Source organism: Solea senegalensis, linkage group LG10 (genome assembly GCF_019176455.1).
Source record: "Solea senegalensis isolate Sse05_10M linkage group LG10, IFAPA_SoseM_1, whole genome shotgun sequence".
Taxonomy (NCBI): Eukaryota; Metazoa; Chordata; class Actinopteri; order Pleuronectiformes; family Soleidae; genus Solea; species Solea senegalensis.
Window position 1 is genome coordinate 7500611 of NC_058030.1, and position 20872 is coordinate 7521482.

General features: G+C 39.7%; 5 protein-coding genes across 12 annotated transcripts in view; 4 read left to right on the forward strand and 1 right to left on the reverse strand.

The window, feature by feature from the left end:
- LOC122776381 (receptor-type tyrosine-protein phosphatase zeta-like) overlaps nt 1-20872 on the forward strand; it is a 940026-nt gene that overhangs the window by 682706 nt on the left and 236448 nt on the right. The window lies entirely within an intron of this gene.
- On the reverse strand, nt 241-3512 carry LOC122776417. Of its 2 annotated transcripts, XM_044036948.1 has the most exons (5): nt 3392-3512; nt 3131-3187; nt 1511-2019; nt 778-1269; nt 241-531 (listed from the first exon to the last, which is right to left on the reverse strand). In XM_044036948.1, the coding sequence occupies exons 2-5, from the start codon at nt 3151-3153 to the stop codon at nt 524-526; spliced, it is 1032 nt and encodes a 343-aa protein (XP_043892883.1). In that variant the 5' UTR covers nt 3154-3187; nt 3392-3512; the 3' UTR covers nt 241-523. The 2 variants fall into 2 exon arrangements, with proteins under 2 accessions (XP_043892883.1, XP_043892882.1); XM_044036947.1 differs by having other exon boundaries at nt 241-1269; nt 3392-3511.
- On the forward strand, nt 5733-10322 carry LOC122776397 (early endosome antigen 1-like). Its single transcript, XM_044036920.1, has 2 exons — nt 5733-5792; nt 7879-10322. Exon 2 carries the CDS (start codon nt 7888-7890, stop codon nt 9958-9960), a length of 2073 nt encoding a protein of 690 aa, XP_043892855.1. The 5' UTR covers nt 5733-5792; nt 7879-7887; the 3' UTR covers nt 9961-10322.
- On the forward strand, nt 11563-14763 carry LOC122776400 (piggyBac transposable element-derived protein 4-like). Its single transcript, XM_044036922.1, has 4 exons — nt 11563-11838; nt 12156-12251; nt 12413-12611; nt 12735-14763. Exons 1-4 carry the CDS (start codon nt 11663-11665, stop codon nt 14169-14171), a joined length of 1908 nt encoding a protein of 635 aa, XP_043892857.1. The 5' UTR covers nt 11563-11662; the 3' UTR covers nt 14172-14763.
- Nucleotides 16471-20872, forward strand: part of LOC122776380 (A-kinase anchor protein 13-like) — a 49582-nt gene continuing 45180 nt past the window's right edge. For all 4 annotated transcript variants that reach the window (XM_044036885.1, XM_044036886.1, XM_044036887.1 and 1 more), the window contains exon 1: nt 16471-16690. The gene's annotated coding sequence lies outside the window, so the exon portion shown is untranslated. The remainder of the gene's footprint in view (nt 16691-20872) is intronic.

A 20872-nucleotide genomic window follows, 5' to 3' on the forward strand; every position in this document is an offset into this window, starting at 1 on the left:
TATGAACACTTACATGAATTCGGCTTTTATGTGTATGAGTAATGGACTGTTGCCTTCTACTGTAACGTGGTGAAACTCACTGGTCAGTGTAAACTAACCTTACACCCTAAAGACAAAATAAAATACACCAGGGTGAAACAGTTTTCTTTTTCTGTCTTTTTTGTCATCAATTGTTTAGTTTCTCAAAACTGCAAAAAAACATAAACATTTAAAACCATGTAATTCAGAGAAACGGGAGAATTTGGATTTATTGTTTATTGCTCAATGTGACAAGCAACAGGATCTTATTTTAATTAAAAGTAAATCACCAAGAGATTTATCTCAGTTCATAAAACAAAAACATAATTTCAGCATCCAAAATGATCTCATTCTTTTAACAGTGAAAGTGAAAGCAATATTCTTCCATAGCTGTAATTACATAATTATTGATCAATAATGACAAAAATGCTTAGCAATGTTTTGCTGCTCATGTTTACGTGCAGACAAAATGACATTCTATAAGTGTAAATCACTAGTAATCATATTAATCTCCTAAACTCCTTTTAGAGTCAACAAGCTGCTTGAGTTTTCTCTGTTTTTCTTCCATGCCACATATCAAAGAATAGATGGATTTAGATTTTGCAATAACCAGTAGTGCTCCACCAGAGGCTGAGCAGGTACATAATAATATGGTTTAAAATCAGCTGCCAGGGAGCAAGTGAGGGCGAGGACTGGAGAGATCTGCTTCTATTCTGTGGTTCTGGTGATTTGATTGTAATTAGTAGTAATCGTCATAACCTAAACTCCTTTTAGAGTCAACAAGCTGCTTGAGTTTTCCCTGTTTTTCTTTCATGTCACACATCAAGGAATGGATGCCCTCTGTGTGCAGCAGCTCATCTCCAGTGATGCGACTCAGTGCTGTTGTCATCTCCTCAAATACCTGAATCACAGGCTCCAGCACAATCATGTATCGGGTCTGCACCTCTGCCACACTCCCCACCACACACAGCTGTCCCAGCTGATGGACAGCATGTCTAATTTTCTCCTGAACATCAGCAACAAACTCTCGCTTCACAGACACAGCCCGCAGATTGGCCTCTATCTCGTGAATCTTATTGTCAGCCATCGTGATGTCACACTCGGCTTGGCAGATCCTGGAACTGTACTCTGACACTTTATCAGTGTACTCGTCCACCTGTGATTCACACCTGTCCACCTCCTCAGTAGCTCTGTCAACAGCGGCATTGGTCTCATTCCACTCCGCAGCAGAAACACCAAGCATAATACCCCCTGAAAACAGATCACGCAGATTAATACATTTTTGCAATGTGAATTGTCTAAAAATCACATTTAGGCCACAATGTGTTTCCAGCCACCTCTGGATGTGGTTCGGCAGATTGGATAACAATCCGTCCTCGGGTGTATTTAAACCTGTGCTTACAAGTGGTTAGGCGCTATCTGATTGCAATCTGATCAAGGAAGGCATTTTAATGCCAGGTGTAAAGGGGGGCTTGGAGCTGTATTTACTTACCTGCAATCCACCCGATAATTGGGATAACAAATAAACCAGCGCCAACAGCGCTTGTAGTCTCTGCTGCATCTCTCCTTCTTCTCATGTTATCTCTGGTGTTTTTTGCTGACTGCAGGTTTCTTTTCTCCAACTCCAGACTTGCACGGTAACTCTCCAGATTGGATCTGTGTGAATTGAGTGTCATTTTCAAGTCATTTAACCGGCTCATTGTCTGGCTTTTCTGATTTGCTAAATGACTCAGCTCTGCAGTGAGATGCTCGGTCTCTCCGTCTATGCGTCGGCGCTCAGTGTTTGCGATGGACTGGGACTCCTGCAACTTCTCATTCATCTTCTCAATCTGCTGTCTGATATCATGAAAACACTGGCTTTCAGGACGGAGGATGACGCCTGGTTCAATGCAGAGGAGCATCTCTGAGACATGGTTGAAGGAATGGAGCCCTTTCATCAGTGGTCTGATCACATCTTGGGCTACTTGCTTCAACTGCTGAAGATGCTGTTGCTCTACAGCCCTGTAACTCAGAAAGGGTTCAAGATTAGAAACTGAAAAGACCAATTAACTGAGTAAAATCCACCACATAAATAATTTTACACGTTATTTAGTCCGCAGAGAAGGTTGTGTTTTTGGCCACATGTATCTGTTTTCTGAGGATGTAAGTTATGGCCCAAGAAAGAAATGAAAGTGAGCTGTTAAATCAGATCAGAATTGAACTTTAAGGCTGATAATGTCAACCTAATGTGTCAAAATCTGACAGCACACTGCAAAAAAAACATTTAATCCCTTTTACCTGTGACTAATCATCAGTAATCATGATCTCAATATTAATTTGAAAAAAAAAACAAAAACAACTGTGCTTCCCATTTATTTATTAACTTATGGCTTTACTGTCTCTGTGTCACGGCCGCAGAGACAGTAAAGATAAAGATAATAAATAACTAACATGCATTTTCACATCTGTGAATGTACAATATAGATAAAGATCAACACCAACACTATCAATCATGTGACACCAGTAGTTTTACTTTCATTATTGATCTGGTGGTGCGGCGCTGCTGATTGGTCGGTCAGTCCATTATTACCATGGTCCACAATCCAAACACAGCCAGTAGGGAAAAAACAAAAAACTGAAGTCACATGATTTCTGAGAAGATGTTTAACTTCAAGTCAGCTCTCCAGCAGGCAGGAGACTGTTTTGTCATGTGTCTACTGGTTGTCATTCATCTGTGGAAAGTATCTCAAATAACCACTGATTAAACCAAAGGATTAATCAATGCTCTGGATACTTTCTCAGGCTTCAGAAATGGCTGTAACAAAGCATTTATTTTCATGAGTTGTTTTTAAATGCTTCTTATATTGGCTTGTATGTGTGTCTCTTAGCCCTCAATAGCTTTCTTACTGTTGATTTGTATTGTATGTACTGCACTCAAAAATGTGTTTGATAAATAAAATTGGATTTATGACATTTGAATGAATACAGATGGTGATGAGAAAAGGCGTGTCATATACTAAACGACACACACGCTGTACGTCAGCATACCTCCTCAATAATATACTGCATGAAACTATGCATCAATTAAAAAGCAAGTAAGACATCACGTAGTTTTAATACAAAGACCTCGTACCCACGAAAGACGACGTGATCCATGAACACAGCGAAATGAAACCTGGGTACTTGATTACTGCAAGAAAGGAAACAAGACAAAAAAAGCATACTATTTATTTAGTGTGTACCTTCCTGAATACAAATTCATTTTTCTACTTCATTACCCACAACAGGTTGCTGGCCGTGGCCAACTGGTAGACCTTGGAGGTCTAAACAAGATACGAGTGACCGATTCCCTGGTTAGCTATGAATTAAATGTATTTTAGGTGTGTTTTCTTACCTATGTGGTTAGTCTTGTTTCAGTCTGTAGATGATCGGGACCAAGGGTGAAAGCAGTGGCAATAAGAGGATGGATTTTATAGCCTCTTTTGGAGGAGAGAAGAGCATATGACAGAACAGCCCTCACATCCTACTTCCCACTTCCTCATTGTTCTGAGAATTTAAAGTCACAGGAATGTTTTTCAAAGAGCTAAATTCAAGGAACTGCTTTCACTATGACTCAGTGGCAGCAACGCAGCAGGCAGACATACCTGTACCTATATCATCAATTACATCATCAATTGTATTAATACAGACGGATTATGAACTACTGTCCTCCTGGGCACAGAGGCATAAGGATCACCCTATTTGTTCAAGAGTGGGTGCAAACAGGAAGGGGGGTATGGGATCCTCCCCCAGAAAATTATGAATTTGGTAGATGTGATTTCCTATATTCAGGTGCATTTTTGAGATGGCCAACTGGAGAAGGGCAATACCTAAACATGTTCAGATTCATAGCCTTTTGCTTTTTCACTTATTGAGGTAGTGACTTGGGCTCGGGCTTCAGGGCGCCTTGTCCTCTTTGGCCCGGTAGGCTCATTCAGTAATCCATCCCTACTCACATTCATTAATTCAATCATGTCACTTGTTTAAGTTATTTAATATGTTTAAAGAAAAAAAAAACACTCTATTGAACTACACAGCTGCTTAGTTTGCCTATGCCTCGGGCCGGCCCTGCTCAGTAGACAGTTGCATACAGGCATCTCTAGGTTTTACAGAGAGCAGTCGGAAAAGAAAAAAACACCCCTTCTCGTGTTGCCATGGTGGACCATCCCAACAGAGCCAGTAGGGGGAAAAAAAACTGGAGTCACATGATTTCCAAGAAGACGTTTGACTTCAAGTCAGCTCTCCACCTGAGAGGACTATGTACATACTGCCCTTTTCTGACTTTGAGCCCCTGCCCCTCTATAATCATGTGCAGGCCCATAGACAATAAAGATAAAGGTAATGAATAACTAATGTGCATTTTCACATCTGTGAATGTACAATATAGAAAAATATTGACACTATGGTAAAATAGAATATACATTATCATAAAGTTACCAGACCTTAATATTTACAGTGTACATGATATTTACAAAGTTATACAGTTATTATTGTTACGTACTTTTGTGAAATGTACACCATATTGCATCGTCATATAGACATGGGGGTGGGGGTCAATCGTTCCCCCTCTTGTGCCCTAATGGATAATGCACTGTGTAAAAAAGTGCCCTCTTGATTCTCAAGATGCACAATAAAGTATCCTCTAGAGAGGTAAAAACATAAGGAAGTGCCATTCATCATTCATCTGTCTTTCATCTGTGGCCTCTAAAGCAAAATATACATTTAAAAAATGGGTTGTTTCTAAAGGAGTGTATTTATGCCCTTGCAACTTTGGTTCCTGTGGATGTCCTTAGAGGAAATAATATTCAGTGCACTATAGAAAATGTCCATCTCAGTTGTTACTATTTAGTGCTGTTTAGTTTAGTATTTTGTTTAGTGAGTATTTAGTTTTGGTTATTCTTAATTATCTTCAATCAATTTATTTGATTTAATTATAATTACCGTTTTGTTTAGTATTCTAGTTTATTGTTTGTGTTTTAGTTTCATATTTGGGCACGTTAGAGTGGGACCTGAGGCTATATAGGTAGGCTGTCGGTAAGGGACCAGCATGCACCTGGGTGGAATGATGGTTTTTTACCGCTGAGCAGGAGAAGCATGGGACTTCCTTTTGTTCTTTGTTTGTTTGCACTTTTGGTTAAATAAACCACCTTTTTGTTGACTTTGGATATTCGTTTGGACCTCATGTTTTTCCAATGCGCGTACACCACAACCCATGGTGCATCAGTGGCCTTTTGATTAGGGATAATTTCAAGTTTGATTTGATTTCTATTTGTTTGACAAACGGCTACTACATCAGTCATAGAAAGTGATGCTATGCTGTAAAGGATGTCCCTGTAAACCTGTGTGAGAATGAGATTGAGAATAATTATATACTAGTGGCGTCTGTACACGCCGTTGCATATTAGATGATTATGTGGATGTGGTCTTCTTTCTTTTTTTATTTAGTCTTCCTTCACCTGTTTCTTAAATGTCAGACAACTTCTCAGCCGTTTTTGATCTGGTGGCGCGGCGGTGCTGATTGGTCGGTCCGTTGTTACCATGGTCGATAGTCGGGGGGGAAAAGAGAAAGGTAAAACTGGAGTCACGTGGTTTCTCAGAAAACCCCTGACTTCCTCAGCTCTTTCCAGCTGGGAGGAGACTGTTTTGTCATGTCCCCCGCCCTCCTCCAGAGGGTTATAAATACCCATCCTCTCACAGTTACAGCTTTCCCTTGTGCTGCTGATCATCCTCATTCATAAGCGAGTTCGACCACTGAGGTAAGAAAACGGAGAGAATAACTGCAGTGAAGTTAGTTTTAAGGTGGATATTATACAGACATTCGCTCCGGATAAACGTCTTTTAAGCTCTGGTTAAACCAAAAATAAAAATGTTGGATATTTAAAGCTGAGACATTGTGGTTAAAGCTTTTGAGAAAAAAATATAAACAGATTTTAAATGTAAAAACAAGGTCTATCTCATGCAGCCAGTGTAGTAACATGATTGATGTCAATTGATCACATGACCTGGAAGCTATTAAATCTCTAAATATTTATTTATTCATTCTTATGTATATTCAGTGTGGGATCATAGTACTCCACTGGCTTGTTTTTTGCATTTAAAATCTGTTCATATCCATAGCTTTAACCACAATATCTCTGCTTTAAATATCCCACATTTTAAATTTTTGAAAACAGGAAGTCGGTACACGATGTAGCCGTCTTCTATCTCCGTGTGTTTACTGTAAAGTCTGCAATACGGGTGCACTTGTGGGAGTGGCTTGCTCGGGAACCATGGGTGTATTATAAGCGCTGTTGCCAACTCCTCAGTAAGTCCTAAAAGTCGCTAGAAGTGGCTAAATGACGTTATCGCCTGATTTGCATAATCGACAATTTGCCTGATATAACCGCATGTGCGCCGTGACACAGTGCAGGTATCATGTGTCAGATGCAGTGATTTATTTTTGAGTGAGACTGAGTGAAGAAACGTTTACATTTAAACGGAGGTGGCCATGCGCATGCGCGATTCATTAGCAGCCTGGACGCGGAGTGATGAGGGTCTCCTCTCTGCTCTGACCACAGGCTGGGACTGCTGCGGACGCTACTGTGAGACTGACCGCCTGCGAGTGCTTTGGGAGATTCTATATTTTCAATTCATGGAGTTTCATTTTTGAAAAAACCTTCCTAAAGTGCATAAAATGGACTGAACTTCATAAAGCGCCTTTCTACAAAGTGCTTTAAGTTAATGCCTCTTATTCACCCATTCACACACACACACACTAATATATCTGGGAAACAAATAGGCACCAAAAACAACTATGTCATGAACATATATGTTCATCAATGTGAATATAAAAACGATTAATCACACGCACATACATACACACACACACACACACACACACAGACTGCAATTATATAGCTTTATAGATATGTATGTTCATCAATGCTCCCTGTGTAGATATACAATATGTGTATATATGTTCATCAATGTGAAGCCCCTCCCTGTGTGTGTGTGTGTGTGTGTATGTATATATATATATGTGTATGTATATGTGTATGTGTATTATGTATATATGTGTATATATATGTATATATATATATGTATGTGTGTGTATGTGTATATATGTATATATGTATGTATATATATGTATATATGTATATATATGTATGTATATATATATATATATATATATATATATATATATATATATAAAAAGCTAATCAAAGCTAATCCTGTAGCGCTTTGTTTTCCCCTTAAGGGCCAACAGCCGATATGCACGTTTTACGTCATCGCTCATTTTATTAGTTATTCTTATCACACAAATGTGTGCTTTTTATGTTATCTTTCATGATTATGACTAATTTCAAGTCATTAGGTCACATGACCTGGAAGCTATTGAGCTAAAATACTACTATTTACATTAAAAACGAAAAATAAAATGACGTCATTCTCACTAGGCAAAACTACAATGTCAGATATGTCAGTTGTGGATTAGATTAGATTGTATGAGATTAGACTTTATTGATTCCACACTGGGGAATTACACATGGTGCAGCAGCCATAGGACAGAGATCACACAAGATTAAAATGCAACACAATTTAATTAGAACATAATTGTAGTGCAAAGTGTATAAGATATACAAAAAGGAAAAAAAAAATTATATTGACATTCTGAAACTTAATTCAAGATATCTAAAAAGGATATAATGACATGACTTGATAATGACATGTTTCAGCTGCTTATAATTCCGGATTTACAAATGTGCATGATGTGGGATGTTATTTTTAACCAGCTATAAAGAGGCCTGAAAGCATTTTGATAGAGGTGAATAATTGTCTGTTTTTTCCTTTTTCTTTCAACAGTTTTACATCATGGCCAACAAAATTGCTGAGACCACTCAAAGTCTTTCAACCGCAGCAGAGATGCGTGAAACTACCAAGCTGCTGATGCAGCCCAAAGCAAATTGGGAGGAGTATCTGACTCCTGCTCCACTATCTATTGCTATCTTGGGAGAACTTGTCTTCATTTCCTCCAATGACGACTTCTCCATTAACAAGAATCCTCCAGCAGGGGGCTTCAAGCACATAAAGTACCCAGACTCCTTCAGGGCCTGTCTCATGCAAATCTGTAACTCAGGCTGGGAGGCATTTAATGACGCTCACAATGGCATGGATAGGATCCGCCTTCACACTGGCACAATACCCAATTATATTAAGACGTCAGTCGACATTCTTTTCAATGCCAGTGATAAAGTTATTGAAACTCTCCTGCCAGATCAACTCGAAAACATTCGTTCTATTGCTGATGACTGTGTGGAACAAGCAACCATGGTTGAGAAGAGGTATTCTGATGTCATCGGTTTAATAGGGGAGTTGTTGGAGGCCTGTGTCAATGCTGAGCACTTTTATGGAGAAGAGCTGAAAGAAGTGAAGAAGAAAATAAAGGAAAACAAAATGAGGGAACAGACTGCCAGAATGCAAAATGATCAGACCAAGAAAGCAATGCAGACCATGGCAAAGCAGATGGAAGAAGCACAAGATGCTTACAAGCAATCCATGGACTCTCTTCCCTCTGGATGGGAAGTGATTGGCATGAATTTTGTTGATGGTATACAATCAAGTGTGGTAGGAATGATGAATGGAATGGTTAATCTGGTGGGTGGTAATGTCAATCCATCAAATGCATCATTAGAAGATCATACTCATGAGAGTGGGGATGCATGTGCTGATGAGAATTGTGATGCAATTTCACAAATCAATGCCAGCTGCACGTCTGGAGAGATTCTGAATCTTGCAACGGGTTTCGATGAATATGTCAGTGAAAGTGATATAGACTGGAAAAAACTGTATGATGAGAAGAGCAAAAGCACAAAGACTGCATGGGACAAGGAGCAATTCACACGAATCTTAAAACAACTGGATCAGATCCCAAAGGGCCCTCAATGCAAGGATGCTCTTTCACTCTGTGAAACAGGTATCGAGATCTGCGAAGACCTGGCAACATATAACCCAGGTAAGAAGTGGGACATCAAGTCAACTGTAAAGCTGTTGGGGAGCATTAAGAAGTTGAAGGATGCTGCTCACAAATTTGATTCAAAGGCCAAGAAAACTTTAGGTACCCCAGCTCTTGCTGCCAAAGGACCAATGAAATACAAATCAGAGAAGACCAGTTCAGCAAATCAACGCAAGTTAGCCGGTCAGGTAGCAGTTGAAAATGCCCGTTTCCAAATTGAGCAGACCAGAGCAGAACTCAAAAACACACGAGAGTCATATGAAAAGGCTGTTGAGAACATGGAGAAGAAAGAACAGGAGCTGAATGCTGTACTGATTGAACTGCAACGCTGTGAAATCAAAGAGATTAGCTTTGACCAAACCATCAAAATGCTGGTCAAGGGTCTTGATGCCATGGGAAGAGTACAAGAGCAGTGGAAGAAGATGGTGCGCTTCTTCCAAATGATCTCCAACATCATCCAAATCAGCCTCAACAAAACACTGACAAACTTTGTCAAAACATCTGATTCAGCAATGAAGCTAAACTACAATGAAAAGCTCTATACAAAAGACCTCCTGTACATGCAGGCATTTCAAGCCTCAAATGTTGCCAGCCTGGTCCACATGATCTCATCCACCTACACTGAAGTGTCTAACGAGTACCTGATGGACAGAGTGAGCAGCCTGGGCAAACTCATGGCCATGGATAAAGAGAAACCAGAGTTTCTTTCAGAGCGTCAGAAGCTGCAAAGCTCCTGCACGGCAGCTCAAAAAGGTATTCTGAGGCTAGTCCTGAAGAACAAGAGAGAATTTGAGAACAAGACCAATGCCAGGATGGCAAAAATAGAGAATGGATTGAAAGCAGTTCTACCAGAAGCTTCAGCTGAAGAAACTCAGCGAATCAAGGAAAATGTTCAGGATGGCTACGGAGAAGAAATAAATAATTACTACTAATTCAAGTTATTCATGTTTCTTGTTTGTTTTTTATTTGGAATCAGAGAAAAACATGACTTGTCACATTAAATCTTTTAAGAAGTAACTCTTTATTGCTTAAGTATAGTCACAAACAGTTTATTGTTAATATCCAGTTGTTTTAAACTTGCTGAATGCTTTGCACCTGCTTAATTTGCTACAATATACACAATACATGTTGCTTAACCATTGAACAACCACACTGTATTATGATTAATTAATAATCCTTCTTTTTTATAAATAATACATGTATCACAAGTTGACTTAAGGCATCAACTACTATATGATATTATTGTCTATATCAGTTCTGTATGTGTGCTTTTGAATTAAACACAGTAAAGTCATTTCAGTGTGTGGTGGTTGATTTCCGACTTTTAAACTTTCTTTGAGTTTTTATTCAGGTGTGTGTGTGCGTGTGCATGTGATGGTTATAGCAGATGTTTTTAGTGAGAGCTGTTGGTTTACGGCAGTGAGCAAAGTGTAGTCAGTGGTGTGTCAGTATATATATATATAAATATGTATATATATATATATATATATACAATTTTAATGGTGCAGTTTTGCCCCACACAGTTTAAGTCGTGTTTATGCAAAGTAAAAGAGTCTGTGTTAACTGCAATTCTCCCAGCCCTCCTTCATCTAATGAAGTGAGAATAGTCTTATTCATTGTATGCACTGTAGATATAATCAGGGTCCTGTGCATTGATTATGACCCACTCACAACCATCAAGTAAGTAATATCCATCCACCTCCAAAATGTGTAGAAAATTGCTAAGTTTAAATTATTCATGGTAGAGCTGGCAAAACATATTTGTGATTGCAACAAAGGCCCAAACCATACTCCTCACGTATGAGGAACCAGGGCCAGCACTATGCATTTTGGTGCCCTTGATTTGGAGCCCTCCTCCCATCTCCTCCATCCACTGTCACCCAGCACACACACACACACACCACAGTGGTTTCTAGAAATTTGAACTCAGACTAACTCATTAATGCAGCTCCTCAGACAAAAAAAAATACTAACTAAAATATGTACTGTATATGAATGTTAGACAATCCTACTGACAACAATAAGACACACACATAAACAAGTATAAACCCTATATAGTATGGTAGTCAACAGTAAAATTTTAGCAAGCAAAAATTTGCAAAAAAACAAAACACTACAAACATTACAGATCATTTAGATTATTGTATATACACATATATATATATATATATATATATATATATATATATATATATATATATATACATACATATATAGTCTTTTTCAACGTTTTTAGTTAATCAAACAGTATGTTCAAAAAAATTATTTTACTGTACTACTGTATGTTGTTAAATTAGAAAAAGTTAGAAACTGCAGTCTCCGGTCATCCAAGCCTGTAAGTGGCGCTGTTAACGTGTGCCCGTCTGAAACGACTGTGTGGCATGAAACGTTTTCATCTTTTTGTGTATTGGGACAAAGTTATGATTGGTTTTATATTTTAAAAAACAGAAGCGGTGATAATTGTGCAGAAGTCACAAAATGGCCAGTTTTTCTTTTATTTTTGTGATTTAAAAAAGGAGCCAAGGGAACTTTGAACTGTGACGTTTTCATTGATGACGTTGTTTCCGCTTGCAACCCGGGAAAACCATCAGCTAACAAGAAGAAAATAAACAATAAGGAATACAGAGTAGTACAATGGAACGAAAGAGGACAACAAATCTGCATCAGGCGTTAGAGTATTTCTTTGAATTGGAAGAAGGTGAAAATGTGGTGTCGTTAGAGGACGAAACTTTATCCTCCGACTGGAGTTGCGGGAGTGACAGCAGCGAGGAGGATGAGCTGCCATCCACTCCCACTGCCTCTCAACCAACGTAAGTTTGTTCTGAAACTCGTATGTTCTCTCGTTATTTGATCATAGGTTGTAGTAACTAAGACTTCTTGCTGAACATGAGGGAAGGTTTATTTTCTTACGGACGAACACAGTGTGGTCACGATCACATCAGGCTCTCTCATAGTACACAGAGCTTATGTCTTCTTCACTTCTGTAACATGCCCAACAGGTAACTACTCGACTCATTGCCCCCCTAGTGGACATGTATATACTGCTCTCAGTTCCCACAGTTATTACATAGGTAGATATGCATTTTTTGACCGTAAATATGTTTTTTTCTCTCCCTTGTCAATACAGTTATGTACAGCCTGTGGCCAACCCAGAGACAGCTTTGGGAGCGCTGCGCCCCCAGCTGGGCAGTATAAAGCAGGAACACGACGACACAGAACCGATGTATGTGTATACTGCTGTTAAATTAGCTTCAAGTTGGATATTCAACACCTATCCACCTCCCAACAGCGGCTCATCCGTCTGTTATAGTAGTTTGGTTGTTCTGCTTGCTAATAATGGATAGATGTCACACACAAAATTATATTATTATTATTGTATTATAGTAATGACCAATCATGTGACGAGAGGCCAGTATCGGCACCAAAGCCACGGAGAGGCAGAGGGAGAGGACGTGGGACCACAAGGGGTCAGTCATCTCGCTCCAGAACTCCACAGCCGGCTCATGGCTGGAAGTCTGGAGATGAACTCGACACCGCTCCGCCACCATTGAGATTCAAGCCACTAAGGACCCAGGGTGTACAGGTATTGTCTGGCTTTCTTTTATTTATCTGACTATTTTTTACTTTTGATGCTTTATTTTTTACAAAGGTGTTTATACACAATATCTATTACTTGATATGATAATAATTCTTATTATTATTACAGGTGGACACCACAGTGGAGCACGCCCCCCTCAACCTTTTTCAGCAGTTTTTCCCTCCAGCAGTGGTCAGAGAAATCTGCCAGAACACCAACAAATATGCTGCACAATATGCAGCTGAAAAAAGGTACACTTGGCAGGATGTAGATGAAGAGGAGTTTTATAAGTTTTTGGGTCTGGTGCTGTTCACCTCATTGGTGAAACTGCCAAGTGTACAAGACTATTGGAAGCAGAACGATGTCACGTCTCATCCTTTTCCAGCTTCGATCATGACTCGGCTACGTTTTCAGACACTGACATGGAACCTTCACCTAAGTGACGTGGAGAAGGACCTGGAGAATGACAGGAAGAAGGGTGGGCCTGAGCATGACAAACTGTTCCGCATACAGCCACTCTTCGAACATTTTCGTGCTGCCTGTAAAGCATCCTACCACCCAAGGAGGCAGCTTGCTATAGACGAAAGGATGGTTGCAACAAAGGCAAAAGCAGGCTTCCCACAGTACATGAAGAACAAGCCAACCAAATGGGGGATAAAACTCTTTGTGTTGGCAGATTCCAGCAATGGTTACACTGTGGACTTGGCTGTTTATGTTGGGAAGGCATCTAACCCCAGTGCTCATGGGCTAAGCTATGATGCAGTGATGAATCTGGTGCAACCAGGCTTTCTCGGCACTGGATACCACATCTATATGGACAACTTCTACACCAGCCCAAAGTTGTTCACTGACCTGGCAAGCATGAAGTTTGGGGCCTGCGGCACATACCGGGAGAACCGGAGAGGGTGTCCTCCTAGCCAGGGAGTCATCTCCAAGAAGTCCCCACGTGGAACAATGCGGTGGATCAGGCAGGACTCAACAGTGTTTGTGAAGTGGATAGACACAAGGGAGGTGTCGATGTGTTCCACCATTCACCCTGCAAATGCTGGTGACACGGTGAGGAGGAAGGTGAGGAGCAAGGGTGGAGTGTTGAAGGTGGTTGACGTCCCTTGCCCTACTCCCGTCATGGAGTACAACAAGTACATGGGTGGAGTTGATCGACTCATCCAGTACTATTCAGTGCACAGAAGACAAAGCCGGTGGTACCGCACTGTCTTCCTACACCTCCTGGACATCGCAAGCACAAATGCATACGTAATGCATTTGGAGCTTGCAGCCGTCAGGAACCAGCCGAGGCTGTCCCACAAGGACTTCATGGTGGAGCTGGTGAAACAGCTCTGTGGAGCTGAAAAAGCAGGCGTTCCTGTGAAAAGACAAACCAGCCATGTTCCAACTGCATGTGCTGCAGAGTTCAGCAGCTCCAACAGGGCCACAGTGGGGCGCAGGCGGTGCCAGCAGTGTGCACAAAAACGGGTGCGCAACACCACTCCCTGGAAGTGTCAGGCATGTGACACTCCCCTCTGTCTATTGCTAGACAGGAACTGTTTTGCTGAGTGGCATGCATAGATTAGCATGAAGATGTGTCTTTGTATATTTTGTAATATAGTGCTCCCTATTTCCTGTTGTCAGAATAAGTATTTTAAATCTTTGATCACTATGTTTATGTCTGTGAGAGCAAACATAAAAGCTTTCAAGAATTTGTTTATCCTGGATGGATCTGTTTTTTTTTTGTATATGTATTATGTTTTTATTATGTATTATATTGTTATTTATTTTTACTTTACTACTAAATTGACATGAAAATCCACCTGAAAATTGAAGTTGTTATTTATGTTTTTTATCGGTTGTTTTTATTTCTGTTTCAATATATTTGTTCAGGTTTACAGTTTTAGAATACATCTTTTTACAATTTCCAGCTTTGAAAACTGCTTGATCTATTATGTGCCTGTGACAGTAATAATAAAATACAATACATTATCTTGCTAAGGTGTGTTTACATTGCCTTGCAAAAGTATTCACCCCCACTTGGCTTTTTACCTATTTTGTTGCGTTACAGCCTCTATTTCAATGTTTTTTTTTAACCTGAATGTTATGTGATGGATCAGAACACAATAGTCTAAGTTGGTGAAGTGAAATGAGAAAAATATATACATGAAACTATTTTTTAGAAATAAAAAACTAAAAATTGGCATGTGCATATGTATTCACCCCCTTTGTTAGGAAGCCCATAACAAGCTCTGGTACAACTTATGAAATGATGTCCACCTGTGGGCAATCTAAGTATTACATGATCTGTCAGTACATATACATACCTTTTTTTGAAAGGCCCCAGAGGTTGCAACACCTAAGCAAGAGGCTTAACCACACACTGCCATGAAGACCAAGGAACTCCAAACAAGTAAGGGACAATGTTGTTGAGTAGCACAAGTCAGGGTTAGATTATACAAAGATATCCAAAGGGCATTACTCAGAGAGGCAGCACAGAGACCTAAGATAACCCTAGAAAAGCTGAAGAGTTCCACAGCAGAGACTGGATTATCTGTACATGGGACGACAATAAGCTGTACGCTCTATAGAGATGGACTTTATGGCAGTGTGTGAGTGGCCAGAAGAAAGCCATTACTTTCAACAATGTTTTGAGTTAGCAAAAAGGCATGTGGGAGACTCCCAAAATGTATGGAGGAAGGTGCTCTGGTCTTATGAGACTAAAATTTAACTTTTCGGCCATCAAAGAAAACGCTAGGTCTGGTGCAAACCCAGCACATCACATCACCCAAAGAACACCATTCCCACAGTGAAACGTGGTGGTGGCAGCATCATGCGGTGGGGATGTTTTTCAGCAGCCAGGACTGGGAAACTGGTCAGATGGATTGTGACAATAGGCTATATGGACACAATACTTCATTCAAGATGTGAATGAATTTCATGAAAGAATTTCAAAATAAAAGTGCTAGTTTTGATACAGAACGACATATATAATAATAATAAGTCTTAACCCCAGAAAATAGTAAAATAATAATGTGGACAACTTTTATTGAAACACCAAACAAGCTTATGTAATGCATTTGATAATGTGATAATTACGACCTAATGTTTTATTACTATCATGAAATATATTTAGCATTCTATCAGGTGTATTTTCTATCACCTCGCTGGCAGCTGTGCCTCCGCCATGTTTTCATGATAACAAGTGGGGCCACAGGCCACCAGTATGACACCTCTGCCATAGATACTACACATAACACTGCACAAAGAAACAAAACATATGAATGAATAAGTACTTAACACTTAATTTAAGTACTGGTCTGTACTTGAGTTAAAGTAATACAAGGAGCTTGTTTCAAGTTTAGTAAAAGTTAATTTTTTTTAACAAGATTGGGGTTCTTGTGTCATGCAAAAAGGACAAGGGGACACAAATCTCACATGAATTGTTTTTAATTAAAGGCAAACCCTCACAAAGTAAAATATGTAAACACATGTATCAGTCAAAGTGGGTCGAAGGTTATTATTCTCACTCACTCACTCACTCACTCACTCAGAGACCTTAATTAATTCACTTGTCCACATCTTTCACCTGTCCTGTCCTCTTTTACCTGTCCTCATCCTTCCTCTCTCATAATCCTTCACCTGTCCTCAGTGAGTAAACATACATACTCAAGTAAAAGTAAAATTACAAATTTTAAAAAATACTTTAAAAAGTAATTAAGTTCACAAACAACCTACGCAATTACAATGACGCGAGTAGATGTAATTCATTATTTTTCCAGAACTGTTGATTCACGTGTTGATTTCGACTACAATCAAGTCTAGGTCTGCCACCAATAAGCCGACATTTGTTTTGAAAATTATCGCCGGAAGTGTGGAATTATGCAGCTTGACGTCGCTGGTTGCTCTCGACAGAGACCCTCCATACTCCTTGCAGTTCCGACGTCTAACTGGTGCAAACTTGGTCCGTGACAGGCAGAACATGGTCTGGTTCGTCATCTCCATTTTCTGAGGAGGCGGCGAGTAACCCTTCAAGATTGTCCGCGAGGGACAGAGAGGAAGAGAAGAACAAGAGGAGGGAGTAATCTCACCTCCACGGGGTAAGGAAGAAAGAAAGAAAGAAAGAAAGAAAGAAAGAAAGAAAGAAAGAAAGAAAAGAAAATATTCTGGCATCAAAGCTGGGCAAACTCGAGCCGCCGTTCTCACTGACTCATGTAAACTTTGTTCACGGCTCCACGAGAACATGGACACTACACTTTTCTCTTGAGTGCGTTGTTTGCGTGATTAGTGCAGCTGCGTGTTACGACGCTGGCGCTTCAAACAACAAACTAGCGGCTATATTTACATTTGTGTAGGTGTCGTCCACTGCAGTGTGTAGTCCACATGATGTGTCATAAGATAAGCCTCTGGACTGACTCTGTTCGATTGATGTTTCGTGTGTTCTTCGTGGCGCACGAGTTGTAGTTTAGCTACAGGAAGTCGGCGTGTGTTTGTGGTTCCTTACAGCTGTGATTTTTTTTCGAAGCACACCATCTCAAGTCGGGACACTGTAGGGCCCTCCTTCAGACAACGCCTGGGTGAAAGCGCTTCCTCACCCCCAGCAGGGGCGTTTCAAGGAACTTTCAGGGCAAAGGGACCTGGGGCCCCCTTACATTGAGATTTCTAACTTTTTGGCCCTGCTCAGACCTTGTATTACATAACAGAGTTTTAGGGCCATCTTTCGAGAATAAAGTCGTATTATTGAAAAAGTCATATAGAAGATAAAAGACGTAATATTACGAGAATAAAGTTGTAATTTTATGAGAATAAATTGACAATATCATGAGAATAAAGTCTTAATATTACAAGCTAAAAGTTGTAATATTACGTGAATAAAGGCTTAATATCATGAGAATAAAGTCTTAATACTATGAGAATAAAGTCGTAATAATAAAAAGTCATATTACAAGATACGTCCTAATTTTACAAGATAAAAGTCATAATTTTACGAGAATAAAGTCATAATATTAAAAAGTCATATTTTATCTCATATATGAGATAAAAGTTATTTCACGAGATAGAAGTTGTAATATTACGAGAATAAAGTCTTAATATCATGAGAATAAAGTCTTAATATTGCGTGAATAAAGTTGTAATATTAGAAGAATAAAGTTGTAATATTAGAAGAATAAAGTCTTAATATTACGAGATAAAAGTTGATTATTGAGATAAATCATAATTTTCAAGAATAAACCTGTAATAATACAAGAATATAGTCATAATATTATGAGAATAAAGTCGCAATATCATGAGAATAAAGTCTTAATATTACGAGATAAAAGTCGTAATATTATGAGAATAAAGTTGTAATATTACGAGAATAAAGTCTTAATATTATGAGAATAAAGTTGTAGTATAAGTCATATTACAAGATGAGTCCTAATTTTACAAGATAAAAGTCATAATTTTCAAGAATAAAGTAGTCATTTTTACGAGAAAAGTCATAATATTACAAGATAAAAGTCATTTTATGAGATAAAAGTCATTTTACGAGATAAAAGTCGTAATATTACAAGAACAAAGTCGTAATATTTTGAGATTCTTTTTTATCATTATCTAGTGTATTATAATTAAATACAGTAGCAACAGAACGCAGATAGTCTACAGTCGACCACTACCAGCCATTTCCTCTCTCTTTCTTCCAAACAAACTCAGTTTCTTGCAGTCATCAAAGTCCTGATGCTAAAGATAATGCAGTATTACTTTATATGTGAAGCCCCAAACAAAATGTAACTTCAAAAAATGCTCCGCATTTCTCATCTTGACGTATGTCGAAATTGATCATCCCTAGATTTTGCTTGAATAATAATTACAACTTTATTCTCATTCCCTTTTTTAAAAATTATTTTAGGTGTATTCAGTACGGGTTCTCCGGTTTCCTCCAACAGCCCAAAAACATGTACTAGATTTGAGAATTAGGAAAATTGGACTCACTTAACTGTGAGTGTGAGAATGAATGGTTGTCTCTGTGTGGCTCTGTGATGGACTTGTGACCTGTCCAGGGTGACATAGGGTGAAAGATATAGGCCTTTCCTATGTCAGCTGAGATTGGCCCTCATGTGGAGGATAAAGCGACAGAAGATGAGTGAGTGAGTAAACACGGCATTGTTTCAGGAAATGTCTCCCAAACGACTCAAAATGCTGTAGTACATATGCCAGGCCTGTAAGTTGAGCTGTAACTATACACAAACAACGGAGAAGAAGACATTATACACATTACTATTTACTGTATATAATCACAGAAAAGTTATGATAAAGCTAACAAACCAAATAACAGTGGTTTGAGAAAGTCATCATTTCAACGTTTGGGAAACCCTAATAGCACTTTCTGACATTTGATGCACTTAGTTGTAGGGGGTGAGAATCACAGATGACCTCACGGTAAGATCAGAAGAAGAATCAGCCAATACACAATCGAAATAATTTTTTTCCCATAAGGCAATTAATTTTTACCTGGTCCTTATAATGTATTCACTTAATTGTGTGAGGTTTCAAATCTTCTCAGAGTTATTTAGAATTTGTGCCATTATAATTCTGATTATAATAGTCTGAATGGGGTCGTAGGGTGAACTGAGAAAGGAAAGACTCCACGACAGCATGTTGTATGGGCTTGAGTATCAGTTGAATTTGATCAATTCATTTCATTTGATTCACATTTACAATTCCACTGTTATAAGAAGTGTAAAGTTACAAAAAAAATCCATCAGAGCAACAGTAAAGGAAAATACAGAATTAGACCATTTAGAAACCATTGAACAGAATCAGGGCCACACGGTGGTGTAGTGGTTAGCACTCTCGCCTTGCAGCGAGAAGACCCGGGTTCGAGCCCCGGTTGGAACAAGGGCCTTTCTGCATGGAGTTTGCATGTTCTCCCCGTGTGTGCGTGGGTTCTCTCCGGGTACTCCGGCTTCCTCCCACAGTCCAAAAACATGCAATGTGGGGATTAGGTAAATTGGACACTCTAAATTGACCATAGGAGTGAGTGTAAGAGTGACTGGTTGTTTGTCTCTATCTGTGTGTGATGGACTGGCGTACTGTCCAGGGTGTACCCTGCCTATCGCCCGATGTAGCTGAGATTGGCACAGCACCCCCCGCGACCCTCTGGTGGAGGATAAAGCGGTTAGATGATGACTGACTGACTGACTGAACAGAATCAGAATTGCTACTCAATGAGGATGTTGATTATTTTACACAACTAAATTAGACAAATTTAGTTGTCTAACTAACTAAAAAAACACACGCACATTTTTTTTACTTCAATGCAAACGCAGATTCTGTGCTCCCAGTGCTGCTCTTGAATCTCAGCAACTATGTAAAGCAGTGGCAGTAGCTGGAAATGCCGAGGTTTGTTGTGATAAGAACAGAGCCTGCTGCCACTTCATGGGTGCAGCCAGTGGAAGTGAGTGACACTGCAGCTCTGTTAGCAGCAGAGTACAAAGACTGCTGTTTACCACAGCTGAAAGCGGGATTAGCAGCTGCTGCTCCCTCTGCTCCTCCTCTCTCGCTCTGTCTCTCTTCCACTCTGTCTCCTACCCCTTCTCAGGCTCATTCCTTCCATACCAGACATAACTTTTGGCCAGCTGAGCTAGTCTCCAGTTTCTCGCTGTAGTTGTCTGCAAAAGTTCAGTCAGAATCAGCGTTTAGTTCTGTAACATGTAATTACAGCACAGTTGTGGAAGCACTGCCCCTTCTCTGCCAGTTTCACCGCAACACATTTGTAGATGGGAGGGTGAGATACCATGCGCACACTTTCTGCTCAACCAAGACAGAACACATACAACCTCTGAGTCATACAGTACATAAAGCCTGCTTAGCCACATTTGTGCACACACACACGCACACAGAGACAGAGTCGATGGCATGGCCTGTTCTTCCAGCAGCTTCCTGTAACTGGGCAGAGTCAGTTGGTTTAATTTGAATTCATGTCAATGATGATGGAAAATTTGGGACATTGCTTATCATCTACAACATCTAGCATGTAGTGTCTCCTCAAGGTGGGCAGAGTCATTGCAGCATGGCTGCGTGAAACTGCCGTGACTTCGTTTTATGTATGACACACACAAACAAGTGAGAAGCAAAGCATTTTTTTCAGTGTACTGAATCATCTGTTCAGTATTCTATTTGACACAGTCACTGGACTGAAACACAGTGGCAGGGTTTGTGATGCGGGCATTCGCGATCGCAGGCTTTCAGCAGTGCTGAAATACACCGTGTTGAGCCTTTTTAACTAATCTACAGTTCGG